A 21,655-nucleotide genomic window follows, 5' to 3' on the forward strand; every position below is an offset into this window, starting at 1 on the left:
ATAGTCATTTGGGTTAAACTAAAAGTGTCTGTTCTAAAAATAAAATAAAAAATAGATAACTTCATAAACAGACTCTTCAGGAGATATGTAAACTCCTAAAATCACTTTTCCCCTCAGGGATTTTTCTTGTCCCCATTTCAAAGGTGGGGGGTGGGAAGGGTGTAGGGATCGATACAATCCCGGATCACAAACACATGTTTATTGACTACAAAAAAGGAACTGTGATTTAATGACCCCAATGTGCATGCTTCCAAATGATCACCATGAAAACTATAATTTAAAATCAAACAAATAAAAAATCAAAAAACACAACAAAACCACACACATCACAGGAAGGGCAGGTCGCAGAGATATCCTTGCAGCCCTCTGGGAAACTGTCCTATGTCGCTGTATCAAAATAGCCTTTGGGCCCCCAGAACTTTCTAGATATGCCCCTGCTCAAGTATGGCAGGAAGATTCATGTCAAAAGAAAAACAAACAAAATAAACCCCACAGCTAATTTGTAAGCGACTCTGAGGAGCCCTAGATCATGTTGTTAGGGTTTCCAAGTACCACACACACAGCTGTAGCGAGAAACAAAGCCAGTTACTCTCTTATCCACTGCGCTGTTACCTGACGCAGATTCCTGGTGACTTTCACATCATGCCAGGCATTATCATTAAACTTTCCGTTCACGGGCTCCACTAGCGCTTCAAAGGCCCCTGATCCCAAATTAATGACCAGAGAGACAGCTCCATTTTTCAGGGCAAGATTGACATAATCAGCGGATTTCCCAGTGTGAAGCATCAGTCCATTCCTTTGAAGGGTTTTAAAGGACAGAGTTATTTCATCGCTGCTGCTTTGAATGGGGTTTTGAGACAAGTCGTAGCAGAAGTATTCAGATCCCTTGAAAGTAGCAATATATTCTTCTTTTCCTAGAGGGAAACAGATACATACGTGCATAAGTAAAGCAATATACTATTGTAAATCAGCAGATCTCAACAGAAAAAAATATATATAATCAGTCTGCAAATTAACTCTTTGGCTTATAAATATTTCTGACTGATGACAGCCGTGTCAAAGAAAGTCAAAAAGTACTGTAGGTGGCAGTATATACCATTCAATCAACCTCCTCAGCCATTGGGCCATTAACTACGATAGCTAAATCTGACATTCTTGAAAATTCAATTAATTTTTAAGTATCACTGCAAGAGCTCTGATCAGAAAGAAGTAGGTCTGCGATATCTCCGGGGCATGAATCAGGTACCATAATGCATATGGGATGGTTCTACTCTGCTGGCAACAATGGTTTCCAACGTATTTGCAACTTTCTCTCCATCCAACTGAGGCATTATTTTAATTTTCAGTAAGATGTTTGTATTCAAAGATCTTCTCAGTGAAGAGCCAAATGTGTTCATCACTGAGAAACTATAACCAAGTATCTGGTGAGGGGAAAGCAAAGAAAACAAAATAGAATTTGGTCTGGGAGTAAACAGATTTCCTATAGATCATGTGCATTGTTTTTCTCCCTGGATAAAGGGAGCAGTGATAGAAAACTTAATGGAGTCAGCTGGATTGTTGATTCATTCCCCAATCTCATCAAACAGATGATAGGGCTGGCTTTTATGAGACTGGTAGGAATTTCCAGCATGTCATTATGGGGATAGCACATAAATGAAGTCTCAAAATTTTCTATATATTCAGACTTTACCATATGTAGGAGTAACAATGTGAATCCCACAAGATGCTATACAGATCAAACAGTAATGTGGCTATTTGGGAAGTACTGTCTTGTCCCACAGATGAAATGAGTTTAACCAAAGGAAGAGTGTGAGCCAAAAGCTCCCTCAACATCCTGGGCAATTATGGTATTGTGCCAAGAAAACTGAGATGGTGTGGAATCAGCTTCTGCTAAACTATAAACATGGAACTCTAATTGGTACTGAATAATCTTAATCCATTTCACTGGTAATATAGCATGTCTACTATGCCTACTGGAGGATTCATATACCAAAAGAAGTCTCACTCTAATGGTGGCAATATATATCTATAAATAGATAGATATCCTATCAATAAATGAAAAGATCCTCAGTCCTATGAGTCGCCAGGAAAAGGCACAAATCAAACTATATTAAGATATAATTTCATAGCCATAAAATTGACAAAAACAATGTTAAAAAATGGACAATTCCAGGTTTTGGAAAAGCTGTGAATAAACAGTAATTCTTATCCACTGCCAATGAGGCTGCTGCTGAGATGAAAACTGACCTACTATAATAAATACTATTTGGCACCATGCAATCCTGTGGGAATTTTACATCTTATAAAGGTCTCAGTCCTTAGAAAATCATTATCATAATCAATAAAAATAACATTCCCTAGTTCTTTCAATTCACTACTCTCTGCTCATAGTTTTGATCATTAGATGATGGGTAGTCAAGTGAATTTGGGTTCATATGCATGTACATACATGATATATGGCGGTCCTCTTTTCTAAAGATGATATTTATCAAATTTTCATCCCCAGTGAGTATTCAGAACAAGTCTCTGAGCCACGGGGAGTTTTAGAGGTCCACCTTAAACTTTTAATTTACATTATGAAGAAAGTGAGGCTGTGAAATTTAAATGACTTGCCAAATTCAGAAAGTGTGCCAGTAACAGAAGCAGGGCTACACCTCAGCCTTCTGACTACCCATAAGTAATGAAAAACAGAGTTTGGGGACTTGCAGAGATTTGGTCTAATTAAAAGGCCGTAGCATTTTATCCACATGACCTCATATCATTCCAAATCTGCATAAGTTGGAAGGAATCTTGACAAAAGATTTGTTTGCTAGATAATATGGTAGAGTCAAAGGGAATCATGTGAAACAGATTTTGCAGTTCATTAGATGGCAAGTTTTTAAGATATTTTAACAATGATATTCCTTTCACTTAAAAATGAAAATATAGTATCACTCTTTTTGTATTGTTTAATTTCAAATTTGGGTAATTCAGATCTGCATTAAATGCACCCACACAATTTTGGAAATATTCACTGTGTAGAATATGCCACTGCCTTAGAACATAGTAAATGAGACACAGTGTTCTTTTTCATGAAAGAAGATGTAATTTATAATCACTGAAAATTTTTTAATTCAACATTATTTGTATTATTACTATTGCTATTATTTTAGTTTTACATAAATTATTCTACTTTCCATGATATATGTTTTCTCCAATTCTTTGTCTTTTACTATAAGTTTTGTGTTATGTCATATGCAAATAGCAGCACAATAAAGAGTTATATATACTTTACTGTTAAACACTTAAAGAATGGGTCTATGTCAATTGGAAAATAGCCCAAATATCCAAATATCTAGTTCACATATAATATATGCTAAAACAATAAACATTAAAAAGACATTTGATCCAAAGCAATATAGAATCAACAAATATTTATATCTAGGATACATAAAGAATTTATATAAGTCAATAAGAAAAAAAGGACGAGACAAATTAACAGGAAAAATAGACAAAATACTTGAACAGACACTCCATGATAAAAGGACATACATATGAAAAGATGTTCACCTTTATTAATTAGTCTTCAGGGAAATAAAAATAAAACCACAATAAAATATCAATATATTTCACTGAAAAGGATAAAATGAAGAAGACAAAAAGTACCAAGTGTTTGTGAGAATGTGGAGCAACTAGAACTATCTTAAATTACTGGTGGGAACTAATTTTTGAAATTGTTTGGCAATATCTTCTAAAGCTGAATATATGTTCCTCTATAACTCAGAAATTCTGCTTGTAAGTATACATCTGACAAAAATGTACACAAAGATCATCAGAATGTTTTCAGTAGAACTATCTATAATCTCAAAATGAACACTACTGAAATACAATCAATAGGAAATTGGATAAATAAATTGGGGTATAGTCACACTAGGGAATATTAATCAGCAATGAGAATATATGCTCTACAACTACTACATGCCAGATACATGGGTAAATCTCACAATAATAATGTTGAGGGGAAAAAACAGACACAAAAGAGAACATATTTATGACTTTGTGTACATATAAAATTTTTAAAACTAAGCAAAACTATTCCGTACTATTGTAAGTTAAGATAATGGCTAGCCTTGGTAGAAATGGAGGGAGGAGAATTTTTGGGGTTCTAGTAAAATTCTGTTCTTAATCTGGGTGTTGGGGATGGATGTGTTCAGTGTGAAAAACATCATTTTGCTCTAAACTTATGATATGTGCACTCTCTAGTATTATATTTCAATAAAAAGTTTAAGTAATTTGGATAATTGAGGATAAAACAAATTAATCTGATAAAGTATTTTCTTCCTGATTAATAGTGTGATGAGCAAGATACTAGTCCCATCAATGCTGCATTTATTAGTAGAAACTAAAAAAAAATAGCCCAGCTGGTATTGCTCAGTGGTTGAGCATCACCCAATTCCAGGTCAGGGCACATTTCTGGGTTGTGGTTTCAATACCCAGTGCAGGAGGCAGCCGATCAATGATTCTCCCTCATCATTGATGTTTCTATCTCTCTCTCCCTCTTCCTTCCTCTCTGAAATAAATAAAAATATATTTAAAAAAACTAAATAGCAATAGTAATAATATAAATGATGTTGCATTTAAAAACTTTTCAATGAATAGTAATATCCATTAATATAATTTGTTCTTCAAAACACCCTCATAAAATTTAGAGGAAATAGATTAGGCTGCATGGATATAATTATAATTGTTTGGAGGACCATACTCTAAATGTATTGATCAATGGATCAATTGATCAATGGATCGATGAAGGGAATCTTTATTATTAATGTTATGGTAGAATTAGAGAAACATGAAAAAATAAACTTCAAAAACTTGGAGCATTTATTTAATAATCTATATTAATTTATTTTATGTTCCTGTAAATTGGAGGAAGAAATTGAACAGGGTGATCTTGTATTTTAATTCTATTCAATTTCCATCCCTCCTTAGATAAAATTGCATAGCTCTTATTTTTTCTAATTTTCTGGGGGAAAGTTCAACGGAGAAATTGGAATTCTATAATTTCTTTTAATGTTGACTGGATGAGCTGACTTTAACAAAGATAAACCTGATGGGAATAAATATGAGTTCTAATCTCTGGTCCAAAAACACCCAAATGAATAAGTAATAGTACTATACAGGAAACATGAGTTCCTAGACACAACAGAAATAAAGCAAAATTGCCCAGCTGGTGTGGCTCAGTGGTAGAGGATTGATCCAAGAGCCAGGAGGTCATGGTTTGATTCCCGGTCAGGGCACATTCCCAGGAGTTGGGGGCTCATTCCCCAGTAGAAACATCATCAGTGATGTTTCTATCTATCTCTCCTTCCCGCTTCCTCTCTGAAATTAATAAAAAAGTATTTTTTTTTTCAGAAAAAGAAATAAAGCAAAATCTTTGGAGGATTTAGAATATGAATCATCAAATGATCAAGGCACTGAAAAAGTCCATCTAATAAGCATGGGTTATATTTGTGACAATATTAGAAGAGGGATGGGATGGTCCTGTATCTTAGTGCTGGTCAGCTAATGACTGTTATACTTCTACTTTGACAAGCTGGAATGTATTTGGATGTCTGTTAAGATGATAAAAGGCTTCTAGATTATGTAAGGTAAATAACTCTCTGAAGAAAAGACTTAGGGTAAAAATGACAGCATCTCCAAATATCAGGAAAGATGTCCTTTCGAAGAGTAATTCCATTCTGTATGGAAGCAGGGGTATAAATGGAATCAAAGCATAAAAGCTATGAAAAATATCTCTCATTATGAGGAATACTTTCTATCAGAGTTACCCATATATAGAGCATTCCATTTGATAGAAAACAAATTTTGCATCACTTAAAGTACTTAACCTTATGTAACTGAACTACTTAGTGGGATGTGATAGGTGTTCAATCTTGGATGGTAGGTTGAACAAATAGATCCTTTTCAACAAAAAGCACCACTGATTTCTATTTTATAAAGGGAATGTTAAACAAAGAGAGGTTAAGTGACTTCTGAATTCACATAGAAATTAATTCTCAGGACAATGCCCCTTCCCATTATATATGGTGTAAAATCTCATTGATTTGACTGTTTCTACAACTTTTAAGTTGACAGAACTTCTTTACCAATGGATGAAGGCTAGATAGACGTCCTGCTTTCCCTATACGTATACATGAAGAATTTCAGGCCATTTTCCTATACCAAGAAATGGGCCTACATTATGATTCTTGCTCTTCATATATTAAACTCAAATCATACAGTTTTGTAAGGTTTTACTATATTCATGTGATTCTAAGGTTGTGTTCAAACACAAGCCGGAAACTAAAATCAACATGTGAAAAAACAAAACAAAACAAAAATAGACATTTGAGGCAGAAGCTTGCTTCATTTGTTTTTCTACTCTAGAAGTCAAATACACAAGAATATTTTGCCAAAACATCCTTGACTAAACAAAGGTACACACTAGAAGTTTACATTATTAAACAAATAAAAAAGCCTGCATGTCTCTGACTGTAAAGATAAAGCAGGTATAGGAATACAAAAGGGAAATCTGCCTATTGAAAATCACATCAGGTTAAATCCTCAGTCCCTAAGAACTGTAATAGAAAATAGCATTGTTTTGCTTGCCACAATGCTATGTAACTTATAAATTAAAACAATCAATTGATTATTATAAAGAAACCAAGCTTTAGAAAATATTCATTCTTCAAGGGTTTATTTCAATTTAGGAATACCTCAAGGCAACCAATCTGGAAATAATTTGCCAAACATCCATCAGATAACTCCACAAAATAGATATACTTCTGATAATATCCTTGAAGTGATTAAATATGAAAGCTAAAGAAGACTTAGAGATTGCTTAGTCCACTGACTTCATTTATTAGATGAAGATACTGAGGGACCAACAGATAAAATTATGGTCACATAACTAATTGTAGTAGAATCAAAATATGACCTTGCCCTCTTGATTCCAATTTCATGCTCTTCCTTATTTCCCAGATATTGCCATGAAATGAGCCTCTAGTTCATGACCAAAACTAAATTCAGCTTAAACTTGAACATATTTTTTTCCAAAAAGTAACCCAGGATATGGTCCAAAACTTTAGTACAACTATTTTCCAATTCTACTGTGCAACCGATTTGCATTTGTTTAAGTAACTGCAGGTGCTATGAACCAAATAGGCCCCTCTATGCCTGTCTGGGCTCATGACCGGTCTGTTCTGCACAGATCATATGATACCAAGGGAAAGTAATTCACTAATACTCTGGCATTAACCAGGTGTGCAATATCTTGTGTAGAATCACTAAATTTCTGGCCACTTTTGGCTAATTTATAACTGTAAAGTAACATCTGATATACTAAATCTTATCCCTCATCTCATTGTCAGAGTTGAAGAGGAGGGGAAGGATGTGGTATGGTATGCATCTAGGTATCTTCTTAATACCTGACTTAAGTCTTAGCCCTTCGTGCATTGACAGAGAGAGAGAGAGAGAGAGAGAGAGAGAGAGAGAGAGAGAGAGAGAGAGAGAGAAAAGAGGGATTCATGTGGCTCAACCTGCTTCATCCTTCAGCGCCAATCTCCACATAATATCCCAGAGCATCTGGCTACTGTAATCCTCTGGCCCAGCAAGTGGCCTTCTTGTGAGTAATACTGGCCAGATGGCTCAAGCCCCAGCCTAAGCAGAGTGTCTGCTTGGCCCCTAGGATGGTAGTTATCCTGGCGACGCCAAATGTTGAGAGTACAGGCTATATCCCTGTTGCCTCTTTCCGCCCTGCCAGTTCCCTTCTGCCCTCCCCAGAAAGGAACAGGGCAGGTCAGCAGGTCTGACACATGCACTTCCATGGGTCAGAACATAGATTGCCGGCCTTCCTTTTTTGCAGGCATACGGATGCAGGCTCTTGATGCCATTCTACAGCAGTCTCTTTTCCCAATTAGGCTGGGCAAAGGAAGCACACTTCTCCTTGAACAGTGCGTTTTCACAGGGCCTATGACCTAATGACTTTCCCCCCTACTCTCTATCCCTTAATGCTGAGGTAGAAGGTGGGAGGTGGGGAGAAGGACAGCATGTTAGGAATGGTCGAAGGGTCAGTTTGGCCGTCTTCTAATAAGTGATGAGGTGAAACTTGGTCAGTTTTTAGAGGTTCTCTTTATAAAGTGCAGGTTACTTAAGTTCTTTTGTTTCAGGGGACTCTAGTCAATAATTCTATGAGGAAAATTTCTCTGAATGTGCCATTATGTACTTAAATACTGGGCATATAGTGGGCAATCCATGATCAGTTATTACAAGCATTATTAAAGTAAATACTACATTTTTAAAGGATTATCCAGTTTTTAAAATTAGCTTTTTTAGTAAAATATTATATCATGATGCTCAACACCCTAATTTTAGGAAAAATGTTGGTTAATTAAGGTTCCTGGAGTAATAAAGAAATGGAAGCATTACAAAGAGCACAAAGAGAGGAAAGTATGTCTGTATTAATAGTTCATTCTTTTAATCAGGCTTGTACCTAGATGATTTGCAAAATGATTTCATGAGAATTTTGTGCTTTTATAATTTTACTTTTCATTTTCTCAGGGAAAATCCTTGAGCTCAGAATGAGGAGCGTTGGATACTGGTTTCTACGTAGCCACTTTTCAGCTCTCTGCCCGTGGCCACCCGACTTAGCGCCACTGGGTCTCATTTTTCTCCCTAGAAAAGTCACATAGCTGGGCTAAGTGATCTCCAGTGCTTAATTCTAAAATTCTATGGTTCTATAACATTCTTGATTTATTGAGCCACTGCTTTATTGATTCATTCAATAAACATTTACTGAGGCTCAACTCTGTGCCAAACTGTATTGCTTTCCTGCTGTCAAAATCAGGCAACATACTAGAGTTAAAATGTCTTTCAAGATTTCTGATGGCTGCTGCTTTTAAAAGGAGATTTTTATAGCAACCTCTGTCCCTTTGGGCTTCCACAGCTAGTTCTCCTCTTAACCTGTAAGGACTTAAAAATTGAGAAAAACAAAGGGACATGGAAAGATGTTTTGGTCATACTCTATAAGAAAGAAACTTTCTGTTCTGATCACCTTTCCTCCTTAGCTCCCCCAAAATACCTTTGGCAGATTTTCTACGTATGCTAGCGTGTTTAAAGAATACGTTTAATGTTTATTTCTACCAAATTTAAGGTATTTATCCATGTAAATGTAATTCCTAGAATAATACAATGTTTTAAGGGAAAGTGAATATTACTTACTATAAGTTTATATTAATTAATTTGGGATTACACACATTTCTCCAACAGAAGTATAGAAGAATCAGTCAATACTGAATAGCAGTTTTCTATGGATAGTGCGCTTAATTTGGAATTAATTAGAAGCCATTAATTAGTTTCCCCACTTTATGGTTGGTGCTATATGACCACAGGTAAGTAACTGTGGCATAGTGTCCTTCTACAATGGTTACCTTCGGCCTGTTATGACACACTCTCAGATTTTTTTAAACATGAGGATCTATAACATAAAGCTTATGGCATTGTTTTAATTAATTACATACTGATCCCTCCATAACATCCCCTCATCCCATCTATCACAGTTGTATTGAAAACATTGTAAATCAACATTGTCTAGCTCAGCATTTCTCATCCCAGGTTCCTCATCTGATTTAAACAACGTTTGCCTAATTCTCCCTGAATGTTACAAAACTAGCACCTTTCTAGATACACAGGAAAGAAGTTAATTCATGATGCAAAATGTACTCCATGCAGCTTTGTTTCTTTCCCAACACAAGTAGAGGACAAGCCTAAGTGTAAACACACAGATTTTATCAGAAAGATTTTGGAAATAGCTCACAGATAGAGGAATCATTGAACCACCCAGTCTTGGAAAGGAATAAACATGTGGAATGTCTCAGCTCCTCACAGTAGAGTTCCTGGTCTCCTCTGGGGTTGGACCACTCATATAACTTGACAGCAGTTTGATTAGCTCAGCTTGTGTGAGAGTCCTTTACTCTCAGATCAGACTGTTGTGATTGGAGTGGTGGGGGAGAAGGGAGTGGCAGGATAATAAAACCCAGACATGTGGGGGGAGCATTGTGACAGGATAGTCTACTCATCCACTAACTCCTGACGTTGCCAACAAGTTGATGTTAGGACCTAATACTAAAAGAGCATCCTTTCTAGGATGTAAAAATTTGTTATAATTTCCTTTCTAGATTTACCTGTTATAAACTTAGGTCTTAGGGCCCATTGTAAAAAAAAAAAATTATCTCATTTGAGACTAATTTTATTTGAATTGTGAAACTTTATCAGAATATCATAGTGAATCACAAAATATAAACTTTAGAGTTGGAAGAGGGAGACCTATAAAGGTTATGAGATCTTCTCTGGTATCTATAGGGCATACGTAAAGTTGGCATGAGAAACTGAATTTCTAGACCAGTTGATCCCAAATAGGGCTGGCCAGCAGAGTCACCTCAAAAAACCTTTAAAAAAGCGTATTTGTAGTACCCATTGTCTTAAGTTTAAATTTAGTAAGTGTGGGGTGGTATTCTTGATACTTTCTTCTTATTTTTTTTTAAATTCTTAACTCCTTCCAATAACCAGCTTAGCTTAAAACTCAATGTTTTCTGTAAAGTAGTAGGTCTTCCCTCAACTTACACTCCCTAGAAAGTACCCATTTCCCAACAAAGAGTGAGCACAAAAAGTGTGATAAAATAAAACTAAGCTATCAAAAAGCAAAGTGCATTCTCACTTTTTAGTTTTGGAAGTAATTTGATTGGGCGAGAGAACATTCTGGCCAAAATGAATAATACCACCTCTTGAATCAGCAGCTATTCTTAACAATACACCCATTCACTCCTCCCAGTGAGTTCTCTGGTCTCAAGGAGAGGACACATATCCACATTCATAGGCTGAAAATGCTTTCCCCCCTACTTATTGCAAGCAAACCAAATGCCCTTTTGAAACAAGCCTTTACTTTCTAAAGATCCTTTGCCTTGACACCACATGACAAGAATATATGAAATGTTTTATGTTCTATGCTACAAATAAGTAGCCTCCACCTCCATTCCCCAACTACATGCCTTTTCCATGAACAAGTCATCCTATATAATAAAAGGGTAATATGCAAATTGACCCTAACGGCAGAACGACCAGAACAACCGCTGGACCAGTCATTATGAGGTGTACTGACCACCTCTTGGTCCCTTTCCCCAGCCGGCAAGCTCTGATCGCCTAATGGCCACCTGCTGCAGGGGCGGGGCCAGCGAGCGGGCAGGAACAGCCGTCAAGCACCAATCACCCGATGGCAAATGGGGACCCAGGGGTGGGTGGCGGCAGGGGGCAGGGCCAGCTGCTGGCAGCTGGGGAAGATGGCCCTGATTGCAGGCCAGGCCTAGGGACCGTACCCATGCATAAATTTTGTGCACTGGGCCGCTAGTAAAACTTTAAAAGTTAAGGCAATCTAATTCAAGGGCTTTCAAACATTTCTTTCCAGTTACCCAGGATTCACACACAATACATCAGCTTTCTATTTGCAATGCATTCATCTATATTTTATAAGAATAGAAATTGTTTTAAATTAACTTCATTTTAGTGTTAAGAAAACTATGACCTAGAGCAGGCGTCCTCAAACTATGGCCCGCGGGCCACATGCGGGTGTTTTTGCCATTTTTTTTTTTTTTTTTTACTTCAAAATAAGATATGTGCAGTGTGCATAGGAATTTGTTCATAGTTTTTTTTTAAACTATAGTCCGGCCCTCCAACGGTCTGAGGGACAGTGAACTGGCCCCCTGTTTAAAAAGTTTGAGAACCCCTGACCTAGAGAATGTAAGAAATTTCACAAAAAAGCACTTAGTTTACAAATACCTCAGACTAGAATGTGAATCTCTGAGTCTGAATTCCATGCCTTTTCTACCTTCTCTCACATTTCTAATGCTATTTTGCATAGGTTTGAATGAACACCTTTGAAGTTAAAGAGGGAAGAATATATTCATTTTGAAGAACATAGGACAGTAAGGTTTTTTTCAAACACAACATTTAACCCTAATTTAATCTCCTTCTCAGATATCTCATTTTTATTATTCTGAGAAAATATATAAAATTTTAGCTTTATTGTATTCATATGATAAAAATTAATATTTTTTCTCAGCTATAATCTCAAAGTAAAGTAATTATTTCGACTCCCTCGCCATATTTGCAATAATTATGTTAACTTTCTCATCATAAAATTTGAATTTTGTAGTTTTTAAAAAAATATATAGCATTATAATGAAAGCATATGACTCAAATGTTCAGATATTCCTCCAAAACAGACAATGAATTTTAAGTCTACGGTATTGCTCATGTGAAAAAAGCTCCACCGTTTTACAATAAAAATAAATTGAATACATATAACTATGTTGACAATATGCTAATTACTGACTAATTAGGTATGTCTGGCTGAGGTGATATAACAAAATGTTTAATATTCATAGTGATTCCCAACTTGGCATCACAATGGTATCACCTAAAGAGCCTTGAAACATATCGATGCCTAGGTTCCCTCCCCCACCTCGATATTCTCATTTCATTGGTCCAGTGTGCGGCTTGGGCACTGAGACTTTCAGATGTTTCCCAGGTGATTCTAACATGCAGACACAGAGAGAATCAAGTGTCTAGAGATCTATGACCTAGGATATTACTTATTGTGTAATAATTGTGCATCTATAAGTGTACTAATTTAATTATAATAATGTATCAAAATTATATGACTCTTGAGGTATAATTCACACTTTATCTATGCCCATATATAGTACTGCTTTACATGAGCATATTGCTTGATTAGTTAATGAGCAGTTGGAATACTTTATCTTATAAATTGGGAACACAAGTGCATTTCCTCTCTCCTCTTCAGTAATGCATCATCTGACTGACTTTAGACCTTTTGATCCAGTTAATCTCTATGTAACATCACATCAATGAGTACTCAACCCCTTTGCATAGTATGGAAAGCTAAACCCTGTGCTGATCTGACACACATATCTTGCGACCACTCAATCCCATTAGCCAAATGCATAGAAACCCCCACTTAGCTGAATTCAATTGTTTTCATTTGTTTAGAACTCAAAAAAAAAAAAAAATGAAGCCAGTCTCCAAAACTTTCTTATACAAATATATAAGGTTCAAGTATTTCCTGAAAAAGTGAATGCAAATGTTCAAAGAAGAAAAATGTTCCAAATCCTTAAAAACCTGTGCTTTTTTTTTTTTATTTGCTGGTTAGAATTAAACCTGAAGCTGATCATATATATATGTTAAATATCCCACTATGGGAAGAAAAAAAAAAAAGGATATTCTACTCTGAAAAGAAAGTCACAGAAGGAAGTCCTGGGGGAAAATAGGTAATCCTGTATAGTAAAAGCCTAATATGCAAATTGACGGAACAGCAGAATAACTGTTTACTATGATGCGTACTGACCACCAGGGGGGCAGACACTCAACACAGGAGCTTCCCCCAGCCCACAGGCCCCAGGCCAGCTAAGGTGGGTTCCAGTGGGGACCCCCCCCCCCCGCGTTGCCTCACTGGTGGAGGCAGCGGGGCAATCAAGGGACAGAGCTGGCGAGTGGGTGGTGCCAGGCCGGCCAAGGTGGGTGCCAGCAGGGCCCCCCCAATCGCCCTGCCAGTCACCCCACAGATCAGCCCTTATTGCCAGCCAGGCCTAGGGACCCTACCCGTGCAGAATTTTGTGCATTGTGCCTCTAGTATATACAGAAAGATGCAGAACAAGAGCTAGCCCTGATATAGTTAACAAGAAGAGCCGACACCCATTCATCAACAATGCCGCCTTGACAGGCCCATCTTTCTTTCACACACTGGCACGTCTCTGTACACTGCAGGCTGACATTTTAAATGTCTAAGTCCTTCTTCCTCATTCTAATAGACAAATGCACAAAGGGCTGATTTTTGCTTTTCTTGCTGCTGTGCCTTGATAAACAATCAGCTCAGGATTTTAACCAAGGCAAATGCTGACTAAAAGCCTCCTCACAAAAGCCTTTAATAAGTTTCTGCTTGTGTTTTCTTTACATGTATTGCAGGTTAAAAACAAAGAGCTTCTTCCCCACTTCCCACACTTGCTGTTGCTTGTCTGGCTAATTAAAAAGCAGACTATGTGAATGCTGAAAGGAGAGAAAAGGGACGAGCAGGCAGAAGGGTCAAGATGGAATGTCCTTGGCTCTGGCAGGCCTTGTGATTCTCTTGCCCCAAAACAATCCTTTATTTTTCTTCCAGCTCCGATTCAAGTAAGACACAGAAGCAGCCCTTCAGCCTTTCCTACTTCAGGTCACAGTCCTTTTTATACTTGGCATACAACCTAGACACATCAGAATTCTGTACAAAGTGGAAAGTCTGATGCTTCCAAGCAATTCAAGTACATTCTGTGGTTCTTGCGTCCTGTGGGCCGCCTGAGCAGATTTGAGGCATCTCTTAGAGCAAAGTGGTTTGAAAGCTTTGAGGTTTTCTTGGCGACCAGGAAGAATAATTTGACTTCTCTCGGAATAAGATCATATTCAGCAGAAAAGATCTGCTGAACTCAAGGTCATGGACCTTGGCTCTATGGATATTCAGTTATTCAGCAGAATAGCCACTCCAAGCCGTCAACACACTTTCGGATGCTGCTGCAGGTGTTGTCTGTGGAGAGCTCCCTGACAGCCACTGAGTTCTTGTATCCCCATGTCACCTTCTTGGCGCTGCCTGCTCTGCTCTCTGACAGCCACATTCCCTTTATACTTTTGTATATGTATGCAATCCCATAGTCTTTCAAAGAAATGCTTCCATGAATCAAGTCATATAGAAATGACTAGATAGTTACATTTCCAGGGGGAATAGATTTTTTTTTTTTAATTGAGGCATTTCAAAGTCTTCACTAACATTTTAGAATATGTATGCTCTTTGCAAAATAAGCTATGGAAACCCTGAGGAGTTAATTTAACCATTAATTAGAAAACATACTAACAACTTACTATGTGTGAGAGGCTCTATGTTAATTGCTTTGAGGAAAACAAAGACAAATAAGACAGAGATATATGGTACAAGTGGTTCTCAATGCAAAGATGTACAAGGCATAGAAAAGGCCATGAAAACAAAAAAGAAGAGATTACTTCCAAAGTGTTGAGATACATTTCATACAGAAGGTAAAACTTAGATAACAATTTGAAGGATGACATATTTGAAATTTACGGGATTCAGGGAAAAGCCACTCCAGGTGCGGTGATGGATATGAGTAAAAGTTTTGAGGTGAGAAACCAAACAATTGATGAAATTTGACTAGAACTAAGGTGGCATGAAGGAGAAGAATGGCAAATGAAGTGAGGGTGCTTGGCTCAGGCTGAATTGTAAATGCCTTTATAAAGGGAGGAGACATTCCAGATATTTTTATCAGGAATATCCACCTGAGAGTAAATGATGAATTATTGATTGGCACAAATTGCGAGACAATTGCAAATGATTTTTTCTGTCATGAGTATAATAGTTTTGAACATTGCTGTCTACCTGAAATAAAGGTAATAATTTCAATGTAAAAATAAGAAGAGTTAAGCATTTGGAAAGCACCATTCAGATTTAGCTCAGAGAGAGAAAGAACAGATGGATGGTCCATCAGAAGATATTTTTATTCTTATTCCCTATCAAATAGACAAACATTTATAAGGAAAAAGACTTCATGTGAAAAGGGATTACTTTGCATTATCTGCCAAGGAGGATTTTGCTCTAAGGATTTGAGAAAGTAAAACTAAGTTATATTCTATTTAACTGTGAGATATTTTCTAGTAAGTTATATTAAATATGATTAAAGAATATAATAAAAAGCCTTTAGAGCTTTAAAAACTACCATATTGAACATACAAGAAATAATAGGGCAAAGTATTCTTTTAAAATGTCCTATGTGAAAGCCAACTTTTCTTATAGGAATGAACACAGGGCCTGAATACATTTTCTTTGACTTGGTGCCTGGTGTTGAGGGAAAGAGCCCAGGCTCCAGAATCATAGGAGAAAAATCACTCCATCACTTATCAGTTTTGTGATGAGGGGCAAGTTTACCCAGAGCTTAATGAGTTGATGCTTATCCTATATAATAAAATTGTAATATGCAAATCAACCGAACAGTGGAATGACTGATTGGTCACTATGATGCGCACTGACCACCAGAGGGCTGAGGGGGACCGCCCCCCCCCCCCCCCCCAGTGCACAAATCTCGTGCACCGGGCCTCTAGTAAAATTATTAATGTAGAATCTGACCACAAATGTCATCCAGTTCTCCAGTACACAGTGTTAGTTCATTTGATTTTTAAAATATTATAAAAATCAATTCCATGAGTTTTATTTCATGGTGATCTGCTTTCATACCTTGATTAAGAAAATATTACCTACCCCCCAAAATTATAAAGATTGTTTTCTCTTTTTTCTTTTGTATTTCTATGATATTGCAATCCCTTTATTGATTACTCATATGAATGGTATGTGAGATTTTACTTTTCCACACGTATAACAGTTCTTCCAATACTATCTATTAAGTACTACATTTTTTCCTTACAGTGTTTTTAAAAAAATATTTTTATTGATTTCAGAGAGGAAGGGAGAGACAGAGAGAGACAGACATCAATGGTAAGAGAGAATCATTAATTGGCTGCCTCCTGATGCCCGACACAGGTGACTGAGCCTACACCCCAGGCATGTGCCTCAACCCAGAATTGAACTGTGACCTCCTTGTTCATAGATCCATGCTCAACCACTGAGTCACACAGGCCGGGCTCCTTACAGTTTTTAAACACCATGTTTATAACATCATAAACTCCAAATGTACTTGATCCACTTCTAGATTCCATTTTTTCCACACACAGGTTTGTTTCTGTGCCAGAACCAGACTGTTTTAATAATAGTCATTTCATAGTATCCTTTAATATCATGTTGGTAACTTATCCAAATTACTACAGTTCTCAAAGATAATTAGCCCTTTATGCAAATATATGCTTGCCTATTAACTTTTGAATAAGTTTGTCAAGTCCCCAACCCCTCTTCTCAAAATGAGATTATGAGTTAAATTGCCCTAAATGTATAATTTAATTTCAAGCTTGGATCATCCTAAGCAGGGACACATGGTTTATTTTCATGTATCTGAGTCCTGTTTTATATCCTGCAGTAAAGTTTTATTTTTTTTTAATATAAATCTTGTACAAGGCCAGTATTTTTGATGTTTGGGTAAGTTTTTCATATTCCTAAAAATCTTAATGATGTAAAAAATCCCAACTACTTAAACACCTACATTCATTTAAAATGTCCAATGATTGGAAAGAAAATTCCATCAGTATTTTTGTCTTCCCATTTTAGCCTTCTATCCTGCTTATGTTAAGTAATTGAATTAATAAGAAAAATGTTTATTCTTTATATTATTTTTGGGGGCATCTGAAAAGAATAGCTTTTTTTTTCATCAGACTTACATATGAATCTTGGGAGGTATCAAGCTACACTATTTAATATTACATCTACGGCAAGAAACAACTCCTATGTGTTTCAGAAGAAACTATCAAAAGCAAAAAAAATAATAAGAAGAAAACACATAACTTAACTAAAAAACAAAGAGGCAGCCCCAACATGTCTAATCACCATGAACTATAGTCAAAAAGTTAGGACTACACACACCATCCTGAGAGATGGCTATCAAGTTTAATCTCATACATTTATAGGGTGGGATAAAACTCTCTTCCTCACTGGAGGCCATTCTTTCCTCCTAGTTTAATCTCTTCATTTAGTCTGTCCTCCAGGTTGAAGAAAAATAACTATTCACTATTACTGCCCAATAACAACCATGAGGGACAGAAAATTACATTGAAAGTCAAACAGCCACCTTCCGCCTGCAATTGTACTACTGAGGTCTAGCACTTAACACATTAACTCAGGGGGGAAAAAGTGCTGGTAATTTAAGCCAATTCTAGATGCTGGGGAGCATCTACAGGTTTATTAAATATAATTTTTCTTTGTAAAAGCACAGACACATAAATTTCTTGATATTGAAAGAACATGTCAAATTACAGGTCCAAACATGACCCCAAAAAACATTCAAAGCCTCATCTGAGAAATCAGTATTTTTCTGTAAAGTACACTTTTCTATACATACAAAAATGCCCCTAATTTTCATTTCTTAAAGAAAATAAGCAATATAAGAATAAATAAAAAATAAAACCTGAATCTCTCTATTTCTTTACTGGGCTTCATTTTTTTTTTCCCGTACAGCATTTATCCTTACCTAAGTTATGCAATCTGTATTTATTTCTACATCACCCACTAACCCGTGAGCTCCATGTGGACGTGGAAGTTTTGTTTTTGTCACTGGCATGGTGATTGTGTTCCACAATGTCCCAGGAACTTGAGCAGTGACTAGCACCTAGGAGGTACTCAGTAACTATTAACTGTTTGGACTATTCATAAATAATTCATTTTAAATGTGCGTAGGAACTACAAATCAACTACATAAATCATTTCAAAATATACATGGGATTTTCTGTCATTACCTGTGAACCCTTTAAAACTTTACTGTCCTTTAAAGTAAACATCAAATTTGATTAGAGAGCTAAAGAAAAGCTACTGTCTGGATGCAACTCCAGGAATAATTTTTATTTACATGACTCCCAGTCTAAGGAGGGAAAAGAGATATTGATGACACGCTAAACAAACCATTCAATTACATTTGTTAAAATCCCACCAAAGAAGAAAAACTGAAATGCATCGTTAGGACAGATGCTCAAGTGGCACTGGGAAGGCCTTCCCTGTAAAGAAATGTTTCATTTTCAGGGACAGAAAGAAAGAGGAAGAGATAAGGTAGATGGGAAAGCAAAGGACATTCTAGATGTCTACACAGATATCTATAAAGTTGTGAGGCCAGAAAGATCTTGGCAAACTCTAGAAGCGAGGAGAACTGAGACGCACTAGCAAAGAATCAGGACAAAGCAGCTATTCCACTGGCAGACTTCCTTCTCACACCGAGCCAGCCAGCTGGAGGCCTTGGAACTCTCCGGAACTTTCCTGTCCCAGCCAGATGCGGCATCAGTAACAAGTGGAAACAGGACAGACTCCAAAATAGGCTGATTTGTTGAGTGATGGTGACTCCTGGCTGGTGGGAAAAAGGCATTTTGTATTCAGAAAGTTTAAAATTCCTTAGATAGCTTTCCAAGTTTCATAAGCAACCTCGGTATGAGAGAGCAGACCGAGGAGAATCAGCTCATTGGCTGTGGATCTGAGATCTTTCCATGGGAGGACGAAAGGGAGCCAAACCTCATCAATCTATCCTAACGCTAGTGACACAAATTAGGTTTACTTAGTCAGCTATAGAAAACTCAGTTTTCTTATGATTCCGCAAATCCATAATTGTTCCTACCTATGTTCTTTCCACTTTTTTCTCTAACCTGTTCCATTGGGCACGTATTTCCAGAATCAGCTCGAGTCCCCTCACAAAGATCCTTCTCTATTGGATGCCTCCCTCCTGCAACCTTGTCCAATATTTTATACCCTTTACTACACAGTTCCTCCATCAATTATATATGATTCCTGAGGAGAAGGTGAGAAAGAGGCAGGAGAGTGATAAGAAGAAGAAAGACTACATATGTGAATGTATTTTTCTAAAACGAACATTTCTAATGAAGATATAAAAGGTCAATTCAAGGTCAAACATTATATTCTTTGGGCGAACATTTTTCAATCTGATCATTCTGCTGTAATATTTTTCTATAAGATATCTATGCAATAGGGGGTCCTCTCAAATGATTACTTGCTAAACAAATCACAGCTATCAAACATCTCAATTTTAGACATGTTTGTTTAAATCATTCTATAGAGACTGTCGTAAGGAGACAGAGTAGTAACTTGTAGGTCAGGGGAAATTACAATGATTTTCATTTTTCAGCCAGTTTGAATACCTCATATTTATTGTTTTAGGTGCTCAGGATATACATAGAAGGTGTAAAATCTTTTACATCATTGAATTCAATTCAGAAAAATTCCTTGGCCCTCCAACAGAAAAATAGGCAAAGAACATAAATAATCAATCCATGTAATTAAAAACTAATGATAAATAAATCTATGAAAAATTGTACAACTTTACAGGCATTCAAATAAATGGATGGGAAAACAGAATAGAAATGTCTTTGTGTTTCACTTATAATATTCAACACTAGTTGTGTGTAGTAAGACAAGCACTTCATATCTTAACCAGCAGAAGTACAAAGTGTACCAAGTATGGGAAATACAAATTGGCAGTTTTTTAAACACTCAAAGAAAACTTCTACCCCTATTCTAATAATTCTACTTCCAAATAACACAGCTATGGGAAAAAATCAGAAACATGAAAAACAAATTTGTATACCAAGATGTACAATACAGCCCTAAAATTCAGGAAAATTATAAATAATGAAAATATTCAATTACTGGAAAGTTGTTAAATAATTTAAGAAGCAACATTAAAAAGGAATAATTTGCTGTCACTAAAAATCATGTTTCACATTCTAACACTGAGGGGAAAAAATTACCTACTGCATAAAGCTAAACAAAATAAAGCTTGGACATATACATTGTATTATAAGCTGTATGACTACAAATATATATGTACACGCATACACCTATAAACATACTTCTGCAAGGAAATACACCAAATGTTACCATTTCTGTCATATAAAAATGTGTGTGTTTCTCTCTTTAAATCTTTTTGTATCTTCCAAATTTTCTATAAGCATTTTTTACAACCAGAAAAAGTTAATAACATTAAAGGATTAATTGAGACTCATTTTGCCATGCTCATGAATTACGCTGCATAAATAGCTCCCTGTTACCAGCCAGAGATGCCAAACCATGTTGGGTTCTACAGAGACTCAATTGCCAACAATGACATAATGCAAAACCTCCCACAGAGACCCTCTTCTCTTTCACACAACACGGCAATCTTTTTCAGCAATGTTTAACAGTTGGAAATATTGAGAAGCTACAGATGAGAACATTAGCAGAAAGTATTTTCCATCATGCCTTTTCAAGGAAAATCCCTTAGGAGATCTATTTCTGACTTACGCTTTTATCCAGGCTGCCAAAATTTAAAGCGGGGTACATAAAGCACGTATTTATGAGCATCTTTCTCTATCAAATGGAATTCACTTTGGCCATCACACTGACAAAGGCCATTTGTTCTGGGCTTTGTCCACCACATACATGACCCTGTATTTGGAGGGTGTGAGAGACCGAAAGATAGCAAGTGGACAGAGCCTGAAAAGATGCTACCTGAGCAACCACTTTTCCTGAAATTGACCAGAAATACCAGAAAAATAGCTTGATGACAATTTGCAACCTTTTGTGGTCTGTGATTCAAGTGTGCTAGCTGTACCTAGCCAACGGGCTTAATGGATCAACAAAGTTCACAGAAACTCCGAATGGACGTGGCTGCAGCAAACAGCCTGTCCTTACTTCTACTCCATTGTAACCCAGCCTGCTGGGCTGAGAAGCCAAGGCCTTGTCCTCACCCTCAGAGTCCACCTTCGCCTTTGGTGCCTGTGACCATCCTCTGCTCTCTCTTCTGTGCAGATCTACCCATGGGAATCCTCAAAACCCATGGCCTCTGGGTTTTCCTGGGCAGCTTCCCTGGGGTTCTCTCCCTCCAGTCCCAACACC

At 36.8% G+C, this 21,655-nt stretch overlaps 1 protein-coding gene across 19 annotated transcripts in view; it reads right to left on the reverse strand.

Annotated features, from left to right (window-relative positions):
* Positions 1-21,655, reverse strand: part of NRXN1 (neurexin 1) — a 999,171-nt gene that overhangs the window by 615,144 nt on the left and 362,372 nt on the right. For all 19 annotated transcript variants that reach the window (XM_028139955.2, XM_028139954.2, XM_028139952.2 and 16 more), the window contains one exon: positions 613-914. In XM_028139955.2, coding sequence (XP_027995756.1) covers positions 613-914 — 302 coding nt within the window. The remainder of the gene's footprint in view (positions 1-612; positions 915-21,655) is intronic.

This window comes from Eptesicus fuscus, chromosome 16 (genome assembly GCF_027574615.1).
Source record: "Eptesicus fuscus isolate TK198812 chromosome 16, DD_ASM_mEF_20220401, whole genome shotgun sequence".
In the NCBI taxonomy this organism is placed as follows: Eukaryota; Metazoa; Chordata; class Mammalia; order Chiroptera; family Vespertilionidae; genus Eptesicus; species Eptesicus fuscus.